The sequence below is a fragment of the Mus musculus genome, chromosome 2, assembly GCF_000001635.26.
Source record: "Mus musculus strain C57BL/6J chromosome 2, GRCm38.p6 C57BL/6J".
Classification (NCBI taxonomy): domain Eukaryota; kingdom Metazoa; phylum Chordata; class Mammalia; order Rodentia; family Muridae; genus Mus; species Mus musculus.
In genome coordinates this window covers 125,218,900-125,236,117 of record NC_000068.7, presented here as the reverse complement: position 1 = coordinate 125,236,117, position 17,218 = coordinate 125,218,900, and the positions used below count along the sequence as shown (strand labels likewise).

The window sequence follows — 17,218 nt, the reverse complement described above, 5'->3', positions numbered from 1 at the left end:
TTCCCAAAGAGCAGTCATAGTAAGTTCCTGTCAGCAAGTGCCTCTTCCTTTTTTTAAGGTGTTATTCTTAAATAGTTTGTCATCATGTAAAGGAAATTAGAAACAAAACCAAGTATGAATTATTATACCACCTTTTCTGATTTCAACCTGAGTATATCACTGTGTCCACACCAGTAACCAAACAGCCGCTGCAACCTGGACCCATGACAGGTGGAGGTGTTGGGGTGACGGGGTGGTAGGTGTTGGGGTGATGGGGTGGTAGGTGTTTCTGGAAACCAGGATTACTTTGATATACGGGGTGGTGTTCTCAGGGATGGCAAGTTCTCAGGGTAGAAGAGAGGAGTTTGTGTGCTAAGGAAAAGATGGGGGAGGTTGTCTTGGTTTCTTGGTGGGAAGAGGCCTATGCATGTGAGAAGGCCTTCCTGAGGGGAGGGAAGGCCAAGGAGGATTCTACGCTTCTGTGTATTCATTGTGCAGAGGCAAACAAACTCACAAAACAAAGCAAAAGACCATGTGCCTGGGAAACTGGAAACTTGAAACATTCTTGAAGACTCCTCTTCAGCTTTGAGAAACTGTAAGCAACCACTGGGGCAGGAGGGGTGGAGGGGACTCTGACCAGCCAGGCTGACCTCAGAGGCTGAGAGATTCCTCCCTGGTGTTGGGCTGCCGGCAAGTTGTGCAGAAAGCTCCAGGTTGCAGCTTCCAGGGGTAGAAGCTGTGCTGGGGTGGGATTTTCAGTGCTGTAACTGTTTTTGAGTCTTCCCTGTTGCTCTGAGTAAGTTCTCATCCTTACCCCTGCTAGCAACCCCAGAACAACTCGTTGGATATTGGTTCATGAAGTTGGACTTTGGTCAATTGTTGCTTTGAATTTTCCTGGGTTCCCATTCTGGGGAGAGTAACTGTGTACGTGTGTGCGTATGTTTCATCTCTATGAGAAAAGTCTTTTATACAACACTTAGTATCCAAACAAGGGTACCAAGAATGAGTCAGGGAGGTGTGGTTGCATGGTCCTGGCTATGGGTAGCAAGCCATGCAACTGAGGCTAAAAAGTCTGTGGGGTAGAGCAATTGAGGAGGGAATTCCCACACAGAGGTCCTTTACTATGCAGAGTGTGATAGCTACTGTTTTTTGCTCTAGGGGTGGTTTCATGGTTCTTGCTATCAGTAGTGAGATGTGTAACAAAGGCTGAACCATCAGGAATTGGAGTGTCTATGCAAGAAATCCCAGAGTCTTCCTCTATATGAGGTGTACTACTGGCATGTAAGTGACACTCCACTTAATGAGTGGAGTCCACCACTTGAGTGCTCTGAGAACAGTTAAAAGTATAAGAATTGGGTCTGGGGGTTTTAAGAAAATGAGCACACAATTATGGAAGGGAGCTGGTGGTGGTTCATGTCTTTAATTCCAGCACTTGAGAAACAGAGGCAGGTGGATCTCTGTGAGTTGGAGAAGGGCCTGGTTTACACACACACACACACACACACACACACACACACACACACACACAGAGAGAGAGAGAGAGAGAGAGAGAGAGAGAGAGAAAGAGAAAGAGAGAGAGAGAAATTCAAGGACAGCCAGGGCTGCACAGAGCAATCCTGTCTGGAAGACCAAAACCAAACCAAACTAAACCAAAAATTATGGAAAGGAAAAAGTTTTAACTTCTAGAGAAGGGTACATAAGCAAGCTTAAGCAAGCAAGCAAGCAAGCAAGCAAGTTTCCCACTGGATTTTCTAGTCCTAAAGGGGGCTGGTGCCTCACATTCTTATGAGACTGGCTAACTTAAGGCAGAGCAGTTGACATGCAGGATGAAGCCTTGAGTGGACAAAGCAGCCTCAAGCACACATTTTAGTTTCAGGACAGCGATGACTCAGGAGGGATTTTTGCCAAATCTTTTCCTATGCAACCTGTGACAGAAAAGGCATTATAGTTCTCTCTCATCTCCCACAACTGTACAGACAAATTTTGCAGTGTTTGAAGAGCTGCGGGTGTTGGCAAGAGGCTGTGGAGGTGTTGTCCACTGTTAGGTGTAAGAAGAGATGCAAGTAGGGCCTGGTAGCTGTGCAGCCAGAGCTAAGCAGGAGAAAGTATGATGAGAAAGGGAGGCACAGTTAGCATTCTCCCTGGTCGCCTCTGATTTGGCAGGTGAATTAGATAAAAAACAGGAGAACATGGAAGTGTTGGCTTGTCATTCCTTACAGCTGGGGGCCGATGAGAAAAGAGTACAAATTAGGTCTGTGCTAAGAAGCCCTACCTGGGATCCAAGAACCCGGAATTTATGGAAGTAATAGGAGAAAGGGGAAGAAAACATGCAACAGGAACAGAAAGTCACCCTTGTGTAGGAACTTTAAAAGATAAATGGGGGGTGGGTGGGGATCTCTAATCTGACATGCAGATAGGGGCCTTAACAACTGTCTAGTACAGGAAACCATAAAGATTGGGGAAGATTTCTAAACAAGCAATAAAAAACTAGCAACAGCCTGACTACTGAGGCTGTGGGACATGGGAACAGATGGGATCAATCTAACCCATGTGGGACAGGAAAAACTGAGCAATGCAATGACCTCCTTAAGACTGAATGAGTTGTCACCTGAGACAGTATGAGGGAAATCAGCCCTTGAAGAACTGGCTAGGTAGAGCCTGTAGGAACACTTGGCCATGTCCATCTGAGGTCTCTGTGAACATCAGGAGATGGAGGGCCCTAGAGGAAGGGTGTGTGTTACTGAGGAGACTGAGGGAAGCTGGGCTTGATCCTCAGTTCACCGAGCCAGAAGGAACGATGTCCACCTGGCAATACAAAGGAAGTTGATTCAGCAGGGACCTTGGGACTAGGATGGCTTGGGACTAGTGGCTCTGTTGAGTCTCACAGTGGGATGCGATCTTTTGAAGTAGGAGAGACTTTGGCAGACATGAGTGACCAAGACCAGCACTTGAACTTGTAAAGTGGTGAAGCAATATTTGAGAAGGAGAAGGAAGAGGGGGAGGAGGAGGAGGAGAAAATGTCCAAGATGTCTATATAGGTCATTTATAGGCAAAATATTACAAGATATGGGTCAAGTTGGCATTTTATTTATTTTTATTTCATACACACACACATATATATATGTATATGTGTGTATGTATATATATACATATATATGTGTATATATACATATATATGTGTATATGTGTATATATATATATATATATATATATATATATATGATAAGTACATTGTAGCTGTCTTCAGACACACCAGAAGAGGAATTGGATCCCATTTCAGATGGTTGTGAGCCACCATGTGGTTGCTGGGAATTGAACTTAGGACGTCTGGAAAAGCAGTCTGTCCTCTTAACCGCTGAGCCATCTCTCCAGCCCCAAGTTGGCATTCTTAAGAGGAAGACTGACAAAACTCCAAATGTGTTAGTGAGCTTCTAGAAGGCTTCAAAGCCTGCTCAACAGTTCACAGACAACATTAACAATAACACAGTACAAAGAAGAAAAGCTAAGCTTGTTCCCTAGTCACATCCCCAGATACATACTTTTGTATATACTTCTCCATCTGTACATACTTCTCCATCAGGAAATAATGCTGGGGTGGAAATTATTCACATAATCTGGGGCCCTCACAGAAGCCAGGTGTAGCTAAGACAAGGGAGGTAACTACAGTTGCAGTGCCCACCCATACCCTAACAGACTAAGGCTTCTCACAGAAGCCGGGCGTGGCTAAGAGAAAGGCAATGGCACTAACTACATCCCAGAACCTGTCTCATCAAGAAGCCAACTCAACTGATAAGAGCAAGCACAGCCCTGCTCCTCCCTGTGGGTCATAGCCATCTGAGCCAGCCCCTCCAAATGCATCCGAGTTGGGAAATGCATAGTGGCCCCATATACAACACCAATAGATACCCTAACGTGGACAGGAGACCTCCATCCCTGCATGACAAACTAGAGCCAATTAACAACTGTAGAGAGAGGGAAAATTCGTCTTCTCCAGAGATGAGTCCCCTGATTGGGTAGCTAACACTGACTGCTCAGCCCTAAAAACATACAAGGAAAAGCAACAGTAAATGAGCAATCGGCAGATTGCTGTGAACAAAGTTGTCATTTGCAGACTCCCTAAAGGGTTAGGTGCTGCGACACTGAAGAGTTTGGTAGAGGAAGGTGTTCTAAGGTAACTGGAGACCAGAAAGGCTGTAGAGACTGAAAATTGCTTCTTGTGCTAATCCGACCTCTAAGTCACTGGTTCTCAGGGTTCCTAATGCAGAGATCCTTTGACACGGTTCCTCGTGTTGTGGTGACCCCGACCAGAAAGTTATTTCACTGCTACTGCATAACTGTAACTTTAGGACTAGTACTACTGTTATAAATCATAGTGTAAGTATCTGATATAAAGGATAGTCCATTTGCTACCCATAGGGGTCAGGACCCACAGGTTGAGGACCACTCCTCTAGTGGGTGGCCTCTTTAAATTTCTTTTCTTTTTCTGCTTTGCCTTTGTTTTGTTTGTTGTTTTGGGGGTGGGTTTCTCATAGCCCAGGTTGGTCTTGAACTCCCTGAGGAGGATGACCTTGAACTCCTGATCTTGCTGCTTCCGCCGAGTGCTGCAATTACAGACCTGCACCACCAGATCCAGCAACTCTCAGTCTTCTATTGCTGGGCATAACAAAGTGTTACAGTCTCAGGGGCTTAAACACTGTCTTAAATTTAAGTCAAAAGTCCAACCCAGCTCTCACCTATCTAAACCTGACAGGGCACTGGGAAGGCTGCCTTTCTTTCTAGAAGTTCTAGAGAGAAAGCCGTGCTTTCCCTCTCCTGCCTCTGACTCCCTCCCTTTGTGCCAAAGCTCCGAGTGGCAGATAGTGTTCTGTCACTGCTGCCACCTCTTTGCTGCTAGAGCCCCAATAGGCGGTGGTCATTCAAGGGTGTTGGTTGTGGTTTGTTAGTAGGCATGCTCAAAGAAGAAACAAAAGGAAAGAAATTAGATTCAGGACTCTCTCTCTCTCTCTCTCTCTCTCTCTCTCTCTCTCTCTCTCTCTCCTTTCTCTCCTATCCAGTGTTAGGGGATGAAACCAGGGGTGGGGATCAAGGGTGGTAAAAAAAGAGTCCACAAAGTAGCAGAGACCAGCTACAGGAGAGTGCTTGCCTAGCGTTCATGAAGCCTAGGGTTCAACCCCAACACCACATAAGCTAGAAAGGTAGTGTAGAACTGAGATTCCAGGCTTTGGGAGGTAGATGTAGCAGGAGGAGAAGTTCAAGGTCCTTTTGAATTTACCCTGAACTGTATGACCCTACCTGGCCAAAAAAAACCAAAACAAAACAAAAACAAAAACAAAAACAAAAAAACAATAGCAGCAACAACAAACACCCTCAAACAAACAAACCTAGGCTTAGTCTATCATTTAATGCCTAAGGAGTGCGCCCCATTAATACACGGAGACTTGAACCCAGGCCAGCCTGAGAGGAGAGAGCTTTTGTTTTTTTAGTCTATTCTCCCCTTGGCAGAAATGATGCTAACCTTTCCCAGAGTTGTTAGTGAAGAGCTTGCTGTCTGTCTGTGAACTGGGAGACAGACCTCAGTTCCCTTCAGAGAACAAGTTCACACACCCTCCAGGGCAGCCCACAGCCAGGGAGCCACCCTAATCATGCAGGAGTACAAGGTCCAGGCACTCTTCTCCCTTCTTGGGGCTACGATGAAGGAACATTCCAGCTCCAGATTGCTGGGCAAGCCAGTCCTTAGCCCCCACATCTCTGCTCACCATTTCCTTCCTCCAGTTCCAGACTCCTCCCAATCCCAACAGGTCGACGGCGAGGGGACGTGTTGCTCACTGATACACGCCATGCCTTTCCTAGAGACACACTCTAGTATTTCAAAGGAATCTGGGTCTGCTTCACTTGGTCAATAGTCAGGTTTCAGAGCCTCAGGGCCAAGAGGCTGAGGTAAGTCCACGGAGGTGGACTAGGGAAGCTTGCTGCTCAGGCCTTGCTCCTTGCTTCTGTTCTGCCTACCTCTGAGTGAAGCTAAGGTTAGAAACACGCATCCTGAACCCTATCATTAAACATTGTGGGACCACCCGATGCAATATTCCTGCTTACGTCAGCGAACCATTTCACAGTGCAGAAAAGGAAAATACACTACTTTGCCAAAGCAAACAAAATGTAGTGATTTTATTTCAGGTCAATTTGCCCCCACGAACATCCCCCAGTCAAAATATGCCAAGAAATGACACAAACCAAAAGCAAGCCATTTATCATATAAGCATTTTTTCTGTGATTAAATATTATACACACACTAACAAGAAGAAAAATCAGCACCTCTATTTTTAAATTTTACATGTGTCTCCATTTATATCTTTGTTATTCTGTAAAGCACGGGTTAAATACCTATATATTTAGAAAGTAAATAAATGTAGGATCTGGATACATTTTTAATAGTGGATTGGAAACCTGTGAAATTAATTTTCTATGAGATCATCGATTTTTATTTCATCTATGCATACCACTTAGAGAGAGAAAAAAATAAAGTAGTACTAAGGTAGAAATACCAAAATATTTAGCCAGGAAGACAATAGATATTTGTATGTTAAGACTCTATTTCATGTAAGTGGAACATGGGTCTCTTGCTCACCTACCTAATATACCTCCAGCTAGCAGCAAGTGTAAGCTACATGTGATCAGAGGGTAAGCTTATTATCCGCTGCATTAAATAAACCTTATTTAGGTAACTGCTTTGAACACTTTGTAGACTTCAGTCCTTCTTAGAGTTTCCAGATATTGATTTTTAAATCTTCACAAACTTCTCAGGAGGCCAAGCAGAATCAGGCCACTGACCCAGCAGGCCTTTTCCTATGATAGCCACCTGCCTTCACCATACCAGCCTGTCAATAAGAACTTAAGGAGAGCCCGCTGTGGGCCTGTGGCCTGCACCAGGGCCATGCGGCAGACTCTACAGAAACGAGATAAAGTTTGCCTGGAGCTCACAGCTAGATTAGCATATCCTGTAAGCATGTCAGCCAGCTTTTATTAATTTCTTATTTACCAGCAACAACGGAAAAGTGTTTTTCTAGGAGTCTCATGGCTTTCAATGTTTTTTAAGCTAGTGGGAAAAAAACCTCCCATTAATAATAACTTTTTTTTAAAAGACAAAACTTATGTAGAATCGGTTAGGTTAGTCTCCAGAGGTTTGTATATTCATAGAAGAGGTTTTAAAACACAAAGAACCAGATGTGTTTCAGAATTATTCAGACACCAAGGCACAACATTTCTCATCCTTCAGGCTTTAAGAGTAAAATGTTAAGACATTTTTGTGATTTCCTCTAACCAGTAACACAGGAGGAAGGTTCTTGGTCAGGATTTCTAACCACGCCATGTACAACAAATCCGAAATAGATCCTTTTCTTGCCACTGGAAGGCTCCTGACAACAGGGAAGAAAAATTAAAACCAAAGAGAAAGTTACAGCCGGCAGGGACATTATCTGCTCTTCTGAATTAGTAACGAAAGGTTTATCACAACACCACCACCACCCCGCCCCAGAGGAAAGCACAGCCGTTACTTTGACTACAGAAATTAAATTGATGCATTTTTCAGATAATGCAAACATCTATAAATGAGAAAAGTGGCTTAATCATTATACAGACAAAATAGAATTGTAACTTCTGATTTTTCATTAAATAAAGAATCTAATCAAAAATCTCCATCCATCGTATGGAGGCAGTTACTTTTGCCTGCAATATTTCCTGGTTTTTTGAAGGGGACATTAGATGTGGCAGTTCTTCAGGCCACAACATACTTTAAGACACATACTTCTTGACATTTGGGTCAGTTCATGAGGTAAACATGAAATAGTTGGACATTTCCCCATTTTTAGCACCAATCTTCATTTCATGAGTAATATTTTCAGTAGGTATTTTCCTAACATTGGTAGGGCCATGCGATAAGAAATGAAAATGGAAAAGCTCGTGGCCTTTTTTCTTTGTTGACCTGTTCCCACACTGTACACTGTACAGAGTTAGCCACGGACATACACAGCTCAGGGAGCACCCACAGGGAAGATGCTTGCGAGCCCCATGGCCCACTTGGGCTATTGGGAGGAAATTTCAGAGGTCAGGCTCCTGGAGCCTGGACCATGTAGGCCGATAAGGGTAGTGTCAGTCCAACATGGACACATGTTCCCAGCCCCATGAGTGTTGTTGGACTGCTAGAAAATTCAAGCAAGTTCTGCTGAAGTCCCCAGGATTCTGTCATCCTGTCTTAAGGGAGACATTTATCTTCCTTCACTCCTATACTGGCCAACCTATCTTAAAAAACAAAAAACAACAACAACAAAAACCCCCAAAACTTCGCACTGGAAGAGTCATGGGCCTTTAGTCTGATCAGCCCACTCACCCTATCCTTTCTTCCTACCAATCATAACTGCCCAGCGACACTTACAACACGATGAGGTTGGCGGCTCTGGAGTGTTCCTGTAAGAGCTCGTTCAGTCGAACTTGACGGTAACTCTGTGGACAGTATTTAGACTGAGTTGAGTGCAGGTCTACCAGAATTCTGGATGAGAATTTATCTCCTCACCTCAAGTCATAGATAAGCAGAAGATATCATTTTTAAAAGCCATTTCTAAAAATAAATAGGGTGTGCTTTTAAAAATGACGATTTAATGTTGCAAGGCTTCATGGGAAATTTTAGAAATGTAAAGTGAGTCTGAATTGTCACTGTAATATGGTGGCTAATTAGTTTCTGGGGGTGTAAAGCAAACACGACAGATGACCAAAGCAAACAAAGAAACAAACAAAAAGACTAGAACAGAGAGTTTGGGAACAGGCTTTCATTTGAAGAAAGCCAATTGAATCTTGCTATTGCTTTGATAGCCTAAGATGATAGGTTTTGTTCTATTCTGTTTTCTTTCAGCTCCCTGACAATATTCCTATGGGACTAGTTTTCTGTAATAAGCCACCAGTAAACTCATTGGAAAATTATTTTGCAGTGATGAGAATACTACTTACTTTTGTATCTCACTGGTTCAGAAGCAGCCTCAGGTGTCTGCGTTGCTTAATTATACACTATGTCTCTTAGAACAATTATACTTATTGTTCTATCCTAGGGTTGTTTTCCTAATACTGGAAGAGTTAATATTTTCTTCCTCTAAGTTTCCCAGCTTAGATCCTAATACAGTTTTTCTGTGTTTGTAGTTTTGAAGCTCCTTTGACTCTTGTTCTTTAACGTCCAATTAAGATGCTGAGTTTTGTACTTAGATCAGCATCCCTGTTTGGTGTTTTGTTTTGTTTTCATTATCAGTACTACCCACCAGTTGAATTTAAGTTCAGGCCAGAGAGAAACTCCTGGTTGTTCTGTGTCTGCCTCAGGCTGGCCTAGGGGTTGTGATCCTCTTGCCTCGGCCTCCAGAATGCTGGCATTACAGGCTGTCTAGGAAAGCTCATCGTTTTTCATTCACCTTATGGTGTGTGCCAGATTCAACTTACACACACATACACACACACACACACACACACACACACACGCAATATTACTTTATTATTCCTGTATGTGTATTGCACTGTTTGTAGATATCAGAGGACAACTTTTTATGAATATATTTTCTGCCTGAACAATAAGACCTGGGGACTAAACTCAGGACATCTGATGAGCTATCTTGCTAGCACCAGGTACAACATCTGTATTCTTTATTCTAAACAAAACATCATAAATTTCTATAGATGTTTTTGTTAAATTTTCACAGCTATGTTTAACAGGTTGAAGGTCTCTGCTATTGTTTAAATTGTGTTAAACTTACCTTTATCACATCACATGATTAATGACTTATTTTAGATTATTAAAAATAAATTTCAAAGGAGACATCACAATATGAACTAATAACTTGTTTTGTTAAGTTAAAAATAGGTCATTTTCTAGGAAGAAAAATGAAAAGATTTTCTAAACGATTATATGCAGTCATATGATTGAAAAGTACTTAAAAATGCAGGGTGCTCAGGAAGACAGGTTGACCAGATGTCTCATTTTTTAAATCAACCCCTTTGATCTAATTAGACAGTAAAGTGAAAACTTAGGAAGACAAGTCCTTACCTTTTCCTTGACTGCTTCCAGTTCTGCATCTGTAATTTTCCATGGACTTTCTCTTTTTAATTTCTCAGCAGTGGTCAAATCTTTGTGGCTTTCATGAAGCCGATAAGGTTCAATCATCTCTTCAAAGACTTTCCAGCTGAAATTGGAATTGTAAAGGAGGCCTCACAGTGGGAAATGGACTCATTATTTCACAGATGCATGGAATCAGAGCTGAATAGTATGCAAATCTTTTAGGAGTCATCTTTGCAGGGGAACTTGCAATGAGGGAAACCATGGGCACAGCACTCCCTCCATAGTGAAAGTAAGCGGTGGTGTGTTTGAGGCCTTGTTCATTTGTGAGGATCATCAGTATTATTAATGCACAGATATGTTTTCTGCATAATGTGGATAAAGACACACTTATGCTGTACCCACTTAAGTCCACACCTGAGTTTCCATTTGCTTGTTATGCTGATCAATGGGAGACTATCAGTTTCTGTAGATGAGAGATGATCTCTTTTCATTGAGAGCTGGGGACCCTCCTCACTGGAAGTCAAGTAACAATGCCCACTGCTAAGAAGGCTTTGGGCAGAGAGGAAACTAGCCTGGTCTCCCACAGGCTTAACACTTCTTGTGCAAAAATGTCTGCCAAAAATAATGGTGTCCTTGTCCTGATGTTTAATGTTGCTGTCTGAGATTTTCAAATGACTATTATTCATGTTTGTGTTACGCGAGAGGACAAAAATCAATAACATTTAATGCCTAAAAATCTGAGGCCATCTTAGGGCATCTAAAAATAAATCATTGAGGAGAAAGCGAGAAGCTGTGTGTGAGAGCTATGGAACATTTAAAAATTGCAAGGAGAATCTCATTCTTGTCTTACATGATAATCTCTTAAGATTTATTCTTCAAACCAAAGCGCAAAGTAAAGCTTATAATTTATGAAAGGACTTGTCTTCAGACCTCTGCTGGAGAAGGTCTCAATATGAATAATTTTCTTTGGTTTTATATAATTTAGCTTACTTACAATTTAGTAACTTTGGGATGAATGATAATTAGAATCCATACGCTTTGGGGTTAAGACATTAAAATACGAAGTGATGAATTTAATTATCCTATCAGCTGGCCTGATTTAGGATTTGCAGATAAAAGTGCAGAGATTACAAAGGAGTAAAATTGTCTCTGCCAGTAAGCCTCTGTTAAGGACTGAAGAGATACTGAGTGCCATAGATTTCTATTGTGCTGACTCACAGAAAGTAGGGGATGAGCAAGAGAACTGAAGTGACCCTATTATTCTTTCAACAATACTTTCATTTGCTGTGACTTCCAACAGTGTCAGCCTTTAGAGAGCTGTGAAGACAGTCAGTAAGATGCAGAGTCCGACCTCAGATCCTGGATTATTGCTCCAACTTTTGTCCTTGGTGTAGCTAACCTGGCCTAGAGAAGGGAGTGACAATGGCCACTGGTAGTCTTCTGAGAGCAGTGGATGGTGTGGGTGAGTGCCTTGGGAAAGTGAGGCAGCACCATGCTGACCAGCTCCAGAACTTGGTTTTAATGTGGAAAGCACTGTTTAAACTCTACCTGTTCTTACTTTTGTAGAGTTAGATTTTTCTTTGCATCTCATCTGGAACCTGGCTCAAAAATACAGCATAAAAATGATTGCCCAAGAAACAGAGGTGGAGTGGAAATCTGTAGTTGTTTCCACAGTATCTCTGGTGAGAACTGTTCCACCTACAGCATCAACTAATACTGACACATTTCTACAAGGGCTGAGCAAAACTCAGTTTTGAACCAATATACACCCAGGATTATGGTGCCTATTATGGCCCTGTGGTATAGGGAGACAATGTATCCTCAGTGGAGTACAAGCCCTGACTTCAATGACTAGAAAGAGACTTTTTAGTTTAGTAGGAGACTTTCTCTCCTACTGAATAGATGGGAACAAGTCCTAGTTGCTATTGTCAGTCATCTTGCTTTGATAAGCTAAATAAACTTTGATTGGCAGCTTTATTCAAGAAGATAGAACAGGAAAAATGAAAAAAGAATCAGTCCTTTGTTATAAAGTTTATTTTCTAGGTTGTTTAATTGAAACCAGCCTACACTTGTACTTGATTGTATGTGACAATCATTTCTGTCATCTAAATCACTATGAGGTTTTCTTTCACTTGCATTTGAAACATGGCTAAGGACACTGCATTTCGAGGAGGTTGTCTTTGCCCACTCCTCCTCTGATTGCTTGTCCCTAGCTGGCCCTTTGCTGTCCCAGCCAGCTGATCCTAAAGCAGTCATTGTTTCCATTTTCTTTTACCTAATTTTTCTTTCCTTTTTTAAATTTGAAGAAAAAAGAGATTTATTTATTTTTATTTTATATATATGGGAGTTTTGCTTGCATGCATGTCCATGCACCAAAAATGCCTGATGCCCAGGGACACCAGAACAGTTCACTGGAACCAGAGTTATAGATGGTTATTAGGACCACCATGTAGGTCCTAAGAATTTAACCCTGGTCCTCTGGAAGAACAGCCAGTGGTCTTAATGCTGACCCATCTTTCCAGGCCCCATGTGATTTTTTTAAAAAAGTGCCTTTTAACTGACTCTCAGACTTATCTGTAATATCTGCCGTTAAATATAAATGAAGTTTAATTCATCATTTTAAAATTAACTAATAACTGTCCTGCATTCTATGTAATTTTCTTTATACCAAGGTTTAGCATTATGTTAACTGTATAAAGCTTTCTTCCTGAGAGGGGAAAGGGAAAGAGGAAAATGATATATTTGCATTTCACAAATAGGATATGAATTTAAATTTTTCTCCTTGGCTTACATAAGATTTCTTTCTTCACAGTAATCTTTAATAGTGTTTCTTTCTTCGTTTTTTTTTTTCTTTTTTGGATTACTCTAACATCTAGTATCTTTAAGCTAAATTATCTAGTTAATTGCCTTCAGTTTCTTCTTGATTTCCATATAAAGATTGTTGTCTTTGGCCCGTGACTTTTAATTCAGTTTATACAATAAAAATGGAATCTAACCACTATATATCCAACATTTCTCATGCTCAATTATTTTCTCATTTAGTTGGCTTTTGTTCTGTCAAATGCCTCTGAGGTGGCGACATTTCACAGTTATTGAAAGATTTACCAAAAGTGATTGAAAGATAATTTAACACTAGCCTCCACAAGCAAATCACTGACTTTGTATAACACCAGGTGAACAAGACAAAAATAGTGACCTGGGGATAGTTGTCAGTGGTGACAAAGACTGCTCAGCCATGAAGACCATGATGGGAGCTGAACTTGGGACAGCATTCTTCCTCACCCACCTCTCTAAGATTTGTTTACTCACCTATTTATGCATATGAGTGCTCTGTCTCCAAGAACACCAAAAGAGGGAACCAATCCCATACAGATGGCTGTGAGCCACCACGTAGGTGCTGGGACTTGAACTTAGATCTTCTGTAAGAGCAGCGAGTGTTTTTAACTGTCAAGCCACCTCTCCAGCTCCTGGGTCAGTATTCTCTTGATGTCTTAGATCGGTGGCCTGGCGCTGCATCCATCCAGAAGAGCTTTCTCTGTTTGATTGCACTATCCAACTTGCTGCCAGAGGCCATGGGTGCCATGGACCAAACAACTACTTTCTGTTCTAAACTAGGGCCACTTTCAAAGCCTGGGGAGTGAGTTGCCAGGAGGGTCCATGGCATTTTACAAAGCAATGGCCGAAGGGTAGTAGACAGGTGAGAGATGCACCCTCTTTCTGGCAGATGGCCTCTTTTCTCAGGACATTATACAATAGGCACCTCCATTCTTGTATGTTAGTTTACTTTGCAACTTTGATACAGCAGGGAGAAAATCTGTAAAACTCTGAAACCTAATTTACTGGTTTCTTACAGAAGGGAAGTCATTCTCTTTGAGGAGGAGGATAGCATTGTGTGAGGGACACCAATGGTGTATGGAATAAAATTTAGACACAGGGCAAAAATGAAAATGCCCTGAGAAGAAGACATCATGGGGCAAGGGTCGTTATAGTAAAACAACATGTGTCTGTATGGTGACAAGTAGGTACTCCAAGAATGGAGAGGCCAGTTCATAAAGGTACCATATCACAGGCTCAGTGACAGAACAGAAAGTATAAGGACATAGGGCAGTGGCTGCAGCAGCTGAACAGAGGCTAGGATGGCAAACTAGGAAGGAAACAGGACTCTCTGAGGAGATAAAACCAGGTTGAGGGGTAAAGGACAAGGGAGATAACTACTCATTTAGGAAGATAAGCAATGAAGACAAACTCCACTACTACAAGACTAATTTGGGTGACTAACTTGTGCTCAGCAAAGAACAAGGGCTTAAAGAGAAGCAGTGGCTACCCCTGCCCCCCAGATATTAGAAAAGTTTCTCTACCAGGATGTACAATGATCTCTAAACCCACTCACTAAGGGCTTCATGCTAAAACTTGTTCAGATTGTTTTGTTATGAAGGATTCTCTCTACCAACTGGAATCACACAATGAACCTGTTGGGTCCCATGACTGAAAACGCCACGAGGCATTGACCCAATGACCTACAACTCTTTAAGTGAAAAGAGATCACACGACAATCCAGTTCTGATAAGAACAGTTTTTCCACTTACCAGAGGGAATTATAAGTAAGTTGTTTTACTTCCACACTTGTGAGTGCAGAAGCATAAGCACGCCGGGCATTTGAGGTATATAGGATACAGGAAATGTTACGAAGCATCTCTGGTTACCTATATCCGTTTCAACTTTCTTATTAGCGAAGGTGCTTTGTGAAGCATTATACCTGACCTGTAGCCTTAGGGAGCTCAAAGACACCCAAAACAATACAAAGTTCAAGTTTATCTGGTCAATAAAATGCCCTGTAAGTCTTAATATTTTTAGATATTTATCAGATTCATAAAAGAAACATTATATTACAAGAAGGGAAGAGGTGAGAAGACTTGGGGTTTGTAGAATGAGAGCTTGTTAAGAATTTCCAGAGGAAGCAGAAACAAAGAAGGTCCAATAGGACTGTAGGACACCAGGCACTTAGAAGCCTTCATGTTCCACTGTGTGGTTCTCTTTGTGGGCTAATAGTTCTTAGTCTATTCTAAGTCAAATGTATTAAGTTGTATCCATAAGATAGAGTAAATATAGCCTAGTCTTAACAACAGAAAACTTTCTGTAGCTGCTAAATTATAAGTCTAAGCAGTTCATTTAACGTATTTTTTAATTAATTAATTAATTTTATATATAAGAGTACACTGTTGCTGTCTTCAGACACACCAGAAGAGGGCATCAGATCCCACCACTGATGGTTGTGAATCACCATGTGGCTGTTGGGAATTGAACTCAGGATCTTTGGAAGAGCAGTTATTGCTTTTAACCGCTGAGCCATCTTTCCAGTCCCAATTCATTTAATTTATAATTGATCATGATTCCAGGCAATATCCTTGCAACTTTGAGATATCCTGACAACACATAACCTGTGATACCAATGATTTTCAGATACCATTGTTAAGAACTGCAAGGTTTGCAGTTGGCCAAAGTTCACATGGTGAAACCTAAACCACCAATGTTGTAAAGTCTGGAGGTGGGGATTTTAGGGAGCACTTATCTTTAGATAGAGTCATAAGGATGGAGGTCCCATGAAGGAATCAGTGCCTTAGGAGATGAGAAAGAGATACCAGAACTCTTTCTTCATTGGACATAGATGTGACCAGCTTCAACTAGAAAGAGAATGCTCACAGATACATATCCCAAAGCTACTTGAGTTTGGATTGGTTGGCCTGCAGAACTGAGATACAAGTATTGGTTGGCCAAGCTTCCCGGCCTATGGCATTTTGTAAATGACTAAGATGATAATAGGATTGAGAAACTAGACAGTTGATAGAGTTAAATGCTGCCATGCTTTGGAGACATTTAAATGATTATTTCAACTTTCAGCGTTGTATTTTCTGGGAGTGGGGTTTATAAATCACCATTCTAGGTCTCAGATAGCTTTAGAGCCTCCATTAAAAGTTCACAGGCCCCAAGCATTGAGCCACTGAGTACCTGGAACCAAAAACACCCTGGGTTGGGGACCCTCTCCTCAAGTTTCTCACCAAAACCCTCTTCTCTCTGTTAAAATGGACTGGGTGGTTCTGCACATAGTGAAAGCATTTCTTTAACATCTATCGAGAAGTCATTACAGTAAATGCATTACATTTTCACCCTTTGTTAAGCAACACGAGAAAGAGAAGCAGGGGTCAGCAGAGCTTGCTAAACAATTCATACCTCTCTTTGTTTGGCTTAATGTTGATGTCTCCAATTATATGGATGTCTGCAAATTTTATTCTAAATTTGCTGAGAAGTGAAGCCATTCTGAAAAGAGAGAGAGAAAAAAAAAACCTACATCACTAGTGCCTATGTAATTACTTTCTATCAAAAGTGCCTTTGTGTTTGAGTTAAGGTATCAAAAGCAATCAGTGTGGCTTTCAGACAGAGGCTTTTCAGTTTTGATTTGCATTAACTAACATACTTGATAGGATGTTAAGTGTATTCCACTGAAGGCAGAAAGCAAGCCCAGCGGTCAGCTGAGGCGGGTCACACCTGCTAACTCAGTGCTCTGAAGTAGGAGAACTGTGAGTTAAGCCACATTGGTTGTACAGTGAATTCCAGGCCAGCGTGACATACTCACAGACACCTTGTCATAAAAATAAAATCCAAGAGATAAAAATAGAGAGATCCCAGGAGTGCAGAGAACTGAGAGGGCAAAGGGGACTCTGCATTCATCTTCCTGAGGGAGAATGGGAAACTCTTTTTGCTACCAGAACTTGGCATTCTTGTTGAAGAAGCTTTTATAATGTTTTCAACAGACTAATAGTGTGTGGCTATATGTTGTTCCACCCGCTGCCACCTGGAAATTGGTACTTTTAACTTAAAGCTACAGAAATCTTGTAAAGGTTGTACTAAGGCCCCCAGACTTGTCATTGGAATGATTTTCAGTTTGGTTTGTTATTTATTTTGTTTGTTTCTCTTTAGATCTATCTATCTATCTATCCACTTATCTATCTATCTATCCACTTCATAAGAGGAATCAATATGTACAATATTATTGCATGAGCATTGTAATTTTTCCATTGAAAGTAAATATATAAATATAATTATATTCTTGCTATAAAATGTAAATGCACATACGGATATACTATAATTACATTC

At 41.4% G+C, this 17,218-nt stretch overlaps 1 protein-coding gene across 10 annotated transcripts in view; it reads right to left on the bottom strand.

Moving 5' to 3' along the window:
• Positions 1-6,115: 6,115 nt before the first annotated feature.
• The window catches only part of Slc12a1 (solute carrier family 12, member 1), a 77,493-nt gene continuing 66,390 nt past the window's right edge, over positions 6,116-17,218 (bottom strand). For all 10 annotated transcript variants that reach the window (XM_030248885.1, XM_030248888.1, XM_030248890.1 and 7 more), the window contains 4 exons: positions 16,295-16,381; positions 10,055-10,190; positions 8,408-8,475; positions 6,116-7,391 (listed from right to left, as the gene is read on the bottom strand). In XM_030248885.1, the coding sequence (XP_030104745.1) occupies positions 7,256-7,391; positions 8,408-8,475; positions 10,055-10,190; positions 16,295-16,381 (427 nt within the window). In that variant the 3' untranslated portion in view covers positions 6,116-7,255. The remainder of the gene's footprint in view (positions 7,392-8,407; positions 8,476-10,054; positions 10,191-16,294; positions 16,382-17,218) is intronic.